Raw genomic sequence first — 6,006 nt, forward strand, 5'->3', positions numbered from 1 at the left:
CGTTTTTTCTTTTTACTTCTTAGTCTTAACGTCGCGTTAATTGCAATGGTCACTAGCGACGGTAACATTCCCAATTTTCTAAAAGACGTCTTTAAGACGTCACATAAAGATATCTAAAAAAATATAAGACATCTTTTGGATATCTTTAAAGGTTTGCATACATAGCGTTACCTATTAACTTTTTATAACGGGCTTCGTGTGACATGCGAATAAAAATGTTGAAACATCATCCCTCAAAAGGACGTCTTTATGAACGTCAATAATGTGATCAGCAGAGTAATTCAAACATTAGGCGTTTCTTCGAGCCGCTCAGCTGCATGCAGCCCATTAAGATATCTTTTAGAAATTTCCGCTGTCGCGGTTGTTGTTGCGATTTAACAAATCCCAATGAAAGGGTTGTACAGATCTGAAACCGTGAGTCGCGATATCCAATTGCATCGTCGCGTGTATGAAACTTTCATCAGTGCGAAATCAAAGCTCGCGTTGCGGCGGAAATACCGACGCGCTGGCTAAGTTTACATATTATAATAGCGAGAGAAAATGGTCTCCCGCGCGCAGTTCGCACCGTTGCTCAAGAGCACACGCGAGCGCAGCTGAAAAGTTCGCCCGGTTATGGCTATAATGATTTTGAAAATTAAAGTGATTTGCTGCCTTCCCCGTGCCCGCCCCGACCCTGCTCCTTACTAGCTTTTTCCTCTTTAGCCAGTACTTTAGGTGTAATAGAGCCGAGAAATAGATAATTATCCTTCTCTGACCTACTTCGCGCTCGTATCCTCCGACTCGGCTTCCTCGCCGAGTCTTAAGCGATCATCTCGAAGTTCTTCAGCATCGCGCGCGCGATGCTGAAAGTCCTACCCCGTCGCTATAAAAAGCTCCGTGTACCCCTAAGCATGCCAGAAGGATGAATTATGACGACGCGCTCAATTACAACGAACATAGTTTCCCTCGATATTTATTAAATGTCACTTGCTCTCTCTCTCTCTCTCTCTCTCTCGCGCGCGCGTTTCTCCCTTATTCTTTCACACGTGGAGATTAATTTACCGAGTAGCCACCCTTTCGGGTTTACTTCCCGTCCCGATCTTTCTTCCAACGACGATAACGTCGTTGCGCGAATTAATTACCGGATCGTCGCGCCTCATCGATCGGATTTGAATCGCGGGCTTGACGTCGCCATACGTCGCAGCAAAAATTATCAACGATCGTCGCATAAACCGGGTTTATTTACACACTCAGACCTATCAATGAAGTCTCCATGCACTATTTCTTTCCGATTATTTTACGAAATAAATCGTATCGGCGGAGACAATCGAATCGCGGGGAATGATCCCGACGAAGAAGATAACCCGCGGCACAGTCCACCTCCCTTCTACCCTCTCTGTTTCTGTTCTTCCCCTCCTCTCTCTCTCTCTCTCTCTCTTATTCACCATCTCTTTCTCTCCATATTATCCCGCTGACGCATTCACCCCTTTCGCCGAGGTCCGCGCCCGTTCCTCTAGAGATATCTACAGGGTGGTACTGCCGACATAACCGGGAATCTCCTTCGCAACTCTGATCGACAAAGTTCCTTCTGGCGGTGCCGCGAGCACACGGACGCGAAAGTTAGCACGGAGTCTACCAGCATCACCCTTCTTCCACGCCCCCGACAGTTCTCTCGTCTTTCTCTCCCCCATATACTCCCGATTCTCTCTCTCTCTCTCTCTCTTTCTCTCATACACACACACACACACACACACACGCACATAGACACACACGTCGTCTCACTCTTACTGCGTGTCTCTCTCTTCCTCTCTCTGCCCCTCGATTTCTATTACGCGCCTCTCGCGCATCGCACATCACCTGGCCTCTCCTCTCGCGGGCGAAAGTTCGCGCTCGCGCTCACGTCGACTCGTCACCCTCCGACGACCTGGAAGACGAGAGGACGCGAGTAAGTTTCGCGAAGATGGGCCAACTTTGATAAGATACCGGTTTACCCTGCGTCCCGATTGATTATCTTTCTCCACGGTGCCACTGCGTCCCGACCACAGCCACGTACGTGTCTTTTTACGTGACCGAGCAATGACCTCGCGAGAGAATCCGCGAGAGGATGCTGTCCGCGAAGGCCCGGATGCTCCTCCGCGCGAGATCTACGCGAGGGTGATCTACCGCTAGGGTAAGGAGGCGACGTGTGAACGAGATTCTCAGGAGAGCGTGAAGATCCTCGTCTCTGTTAACCGGAGACTGAGAATCGAGCGAGAAAGGATCGGGAAGAGACTTGGACGCGACTGACAGCGGAGGGGGATTTCTCTTGGAGAGGGACAACGGGGAACGATTTGCACGGTTCCTTCGAGCACCCCGACATGTGCGATTTTTACAATCCATTATTTTCCGAACGAATTCAAGCGAGAAGAATAGGATATATTCGCGCAGCGATCGCGAGAGGGGGGGATGGGCGCAGGACGCATCCGAGTTCCCCCGCTTTGATCCCGCTGGATCGAGAGAATTGATCATCCGCTCGAACAACTTGAAGAAATAGACGTTCCATTCAGAAAGCCATCGTGCGCATCGCCTACATACCAACCCAGCCGGCTGCCGAGCGCGCGAGTTTCTAAAACCGCGACTGTATGCTGGCGTTCTCACGTAAATAACGCAGTGTCTGATCAAAGTTGGCTCCGGGCGAGATCAAAGCGAGAGAGCGCGTTTCACGGTGGCAATGATCACCGGCGGATGGTTCTCTCGCGTGAGATCTCATTAGAATCAATTCCCGCACGCGATATCTCTGCAGCGCTCGCTCGCTCGCTCGCTCGTTGCGGCGCCGCGGCATTAATCATACACCTGCACGCGGGCCTCTCGACGTCGATATTTCCCGGTGGCACTCACTCCCTCGCTCTCCCGTGGCACTTAAACCGCCTCTCGCCGTCGATATACACACCCGGGCCACTTTGTACGTGCCACGAGCAGGAAAGGATAGCGCAAACCCCCTTTCTCTCTCTCTCTCTCTCTCTTACTCGCTCGCCCTGCCGGCGCGGTAACGGATAATCTTCTTCGCCAGGCCCGTCCTGGAGCTTCATCCCCGTCGTGGAGAAACACCCTCGCGCTGATTCCGGATTGATAACCGGCTGCGGCCGCTGCGCGGGACGCAAAGAGGAGACGCAAGGTAGACGAGGACGAAGGAGGATCAGCGAGGCGCGAGGGCGGCACGTATGCGAGGGAGACCGGGATGAGTTTGCGATTAAACGCGATTATAATTAAGGATAATGGAGTTTCAGCTCGGGAGTTCCCGTCGACTCGAGTCCCTTCGCAGCTGGCACCGTTATATCGAGTTCCCGTCGTCAGCAGCGCAGACGTGTCCGTGATCTCCTTCTCTCTCTCTCCCTCTCTTCGTTATCACGAAATGCTTTTGGTCACCCAGATGCACACATACACACATACAGAGACACATGATGCTAAATTTTGGGAGCGTATAGGTGCACATTTGTTCACATATAGTGGGCGGAGGTTCCATATAGTGGCTTAGTCACTAATGAAGACCACCGTCGCAGCTCCTTCGCCGAACAAAGCAATGGAAATCGCTCTTCTGGGACGGGCCTCCCCTTTTCTGGGCACGTACGAGCGCGGCCGAGTGGTAACGTCTCCCACGGGGACGGCCGCCGATGGCTCGACGCGATTTTCAACTTCGACGTCCTCTCACAGGATTTTTACGCGCGATAAGAGTTCCGCGAGTTTCCTTAACGTAGATCGTGGAATCGGGGACGAGGGGGCGTCATCAGGGTGCTGTACGATACTTCGATAGCGATGAGGGAGATGGGTGGTGGATTCACGTAGGAGCCGATGAAACCAGGGAAGCCAGAGTTTCAGGCGATGATCGAGTCACGATAATTTTGCTTCAAAATATCTACAATTTTCTCTTAATTAATGAATTAAAAAATAATAAAGGAAGACAGACGGAGTTTATCTTTAACGCGTTCTCGTTCGATCGCACATTTGTTGAAGATTTTTCAGGAATTATCTCAAACGCGAAGCTTTGTTTCGAACTTGTATTAACTTAATTTAAGGATTGTAAACTTTGTGTTTCGGCGTTACTTTTAATTGATGAAAAAGTTCCGCCAGAATACGGAAAGTTTTCCAAGTCTATATTTTCAGTTTCTTCGAATTCTCTCGGGACAGCCTGTGATTGCTTTAGGACGCTCATTACGTACAACACGGCTTGCTATATGATTAATATCTTTATTACAAAATTATATTAAAAAATCCAATTTTGTCGCAAAGCTCTAACGTAATCGTTAGTAAAATATGAAATACGACGGTAAAACGTAATGATGCACGTTGAATTGCAGACGACCTTCGTAACAATAGGTAATACGGAATATCCCTTATCGACGCAGGATAGAATAGGTCTACGTACCGATCGCGAAAATTACGCGTTCGAACAAATTTTTACTGCAAACGATCATTATCATTATTACTGCGTACGATTATTAACATTTACAGACTACGTCAAATTAATCACGAGTCGTATTAATAAAACGGCAAATATCATTTTTTTCTCCCGCGTATGAAGAAAAATATCGAGATTTATATAGATACAAGAAGATGGACGCATGTGTGGCGAAACGGATGATACGGCATTATCGTACACACCAGGCCGAGAGATCTATAAGTCGACCTAATGGAAAAAGCTAATCTTATTCGAAACGCGGAACGAAATTACGTCACGATATTTGTCACAGTTTGATGATTGAAGAGGTCGGACTGCAAAGCGTTGAGGAACATCGGTACACTGTGCTGTTTTTGCAGATATTGCTCGATCAGACTGTTCAGGTTCGTGGAGTATGGAGTTTGCAACAGGTCGACACCCTCTTCTCCTACGTGAAAGGAAAGAAAATCTTCAGGGGATTCCGCGTACTGGCTCATCAGTTTGTAACAGCCTTCTTTCGAGCGGTCCACTCTCCAACCGAAGAACTGATAACACGCTTGGCGATACTCTTGCGACGATGCCTTGAACGCCTCCTTCAAACGCGCTATCTTTATCTCGTGCGTTTGCTTCAGCTCCGCGATTTCTATGGTGAAAATAAATAAAGGGATAAGATCGTCGGAGGATGAGAAAAACCGAACGACTAGGGAAAGAGAAAGAGGAGGAGAGAAAGAGGGACGGTCTGTTTACCTTGTGCGTGTAACGACGACGTGGTTGTCCCAAAATTTCCCGTTGTCACCTTGCCTCGGAGCTCTTCCAACTCTTGCAACAGAGCCGCCTGCTTCTCCTCGGCTTGTTTCTCCGCTATCGCCGCGGGATTCATCGTGTAGTGCAACACTCGAGCGTTGCTGTTGAAGTCGCCCTTCAGCGAGCGATGCTCGAGCTCGCCTTTCAACTGCTCGATTTCCTCTCTGAGTCTATTGCATTCGTTCCTCTGAGCAACGTCCTCGGCCGCTTGGAGATCCGCTTCCAATTTGCTGACCAACTCCCTGCAAAGGCAACATGGAATATATTCTCTTTCGCGATTCAATGAAAAACCCCTCAACTGGCATATAATCTACTTAAAGTAGGCCTGTTCTTAGATAGATTAGCGCTGCACTGTAACGTTATTCCTTTTTGTCTTCTCAATGCCCGATTGCATACATTGAATTCACTCCAAAGGAAGAGAGCGCCAAATTAGTAAAGCTAAAAAGAACAGACCTGCTGGCGTACGAGTTAGTGCTGAAATGTTTACGGAACAATGCCGGAAACAGATTCATGAAAGACGCAGCACTAGCTCAACAGCCGATTTAAGCATCTCCCTGTGTCGCGGAAGCCTAAAATATCGCACATACCTGTAACCGTCTATAGCGCGTTCCAGAGCCGGTATTCTCTCGGCCATCGCATTGTTACCGTCCATCGTCAGCTCTTTCTCGTACCAGTCCAACTGTTGCCTGTAGCTGTCCCTCTCCCTGGTAACAAGAATCATTTTTTTCTGAAGCCTGCTCACCAGCTTATTCAGCTTCTCCTTGGACGATGTCACGTCGTTGGCCAGCCTCTTCGCGTCTTCGTAATTC

The 6,006-nt window shown here is 48.8% G+C and overlaps 1 protein-coding gene across 1 annotated transcript; it reads right to left on the reverse strand.

Annotated features, from left to right (window-relative positions):
* Positions 1-1,720: 1,720 nt before the first annotated feature.
* Positions 1,721-6,000, reverse strand: LOC106749602 (mitotic spindle assembly checkpoint protein MAD1). Its single transcript, XM_014629250.1, has 3 exons — positions 5,785-6,000; positions 5,141-5,439; positions 1,721-5,036 (listed from the first exon to the last, which is right to left on the reverse strand). The coding sequence occupies exons 1-3, from the start codon at positions 5,916-5,918 to the stop codon at positions 4,684-4,686; spliced, it is 786 nt and encodes a 261-aa protein (XP_014484736.1). The 5' UTR covers positions 5,919-6,000; the 3' UTR covers positions 1,721-4,683.
* Between the last annotated feature and the right edge of the window lie 6 nt (positions 6,001-6,006).

This window comes from Dinoponera quadriceps, unplaced genomic scaffold (genome assembly GCF_001313825.1).
Source record: "Dinoponera quadriceps isolate SergipeBrazil2010 unplaced genomic scaffold, ASM131382v1 scaffold4009, whole genome shotgun sequence".
NCBI classification, from domain to species: domain Eukaryota; kingdom Metazoa; phylum Arthropoda; class Insecta; order Hymenoptera; family Formicidae; genus Dinoponera; species Dinoponera quadriceps.

Coding starts and splice junctions, on each gene's coding strand:
- LOC106749602 (XM_014629250.1), bottom strand. CDS start 5,918: ATGATTCTTGTTACCAGGGAGAGGGACAGCTACAGGCAACAGTTGGAC. Junction 5,440..5,784: donor CGCGCTATAGACGGTTACAG/GTATGTGCGATA, acceptor TTGCCTTTGCAG/GGAGTTGGTCAGCAAATTGG. Junction 5,037..5,140: donor GTCGTCGTTACACGCACAAG/GTAAACAGACCG, acceptor TTTTCACCATAG/AAATCGCGGAGCTGAAGCAA.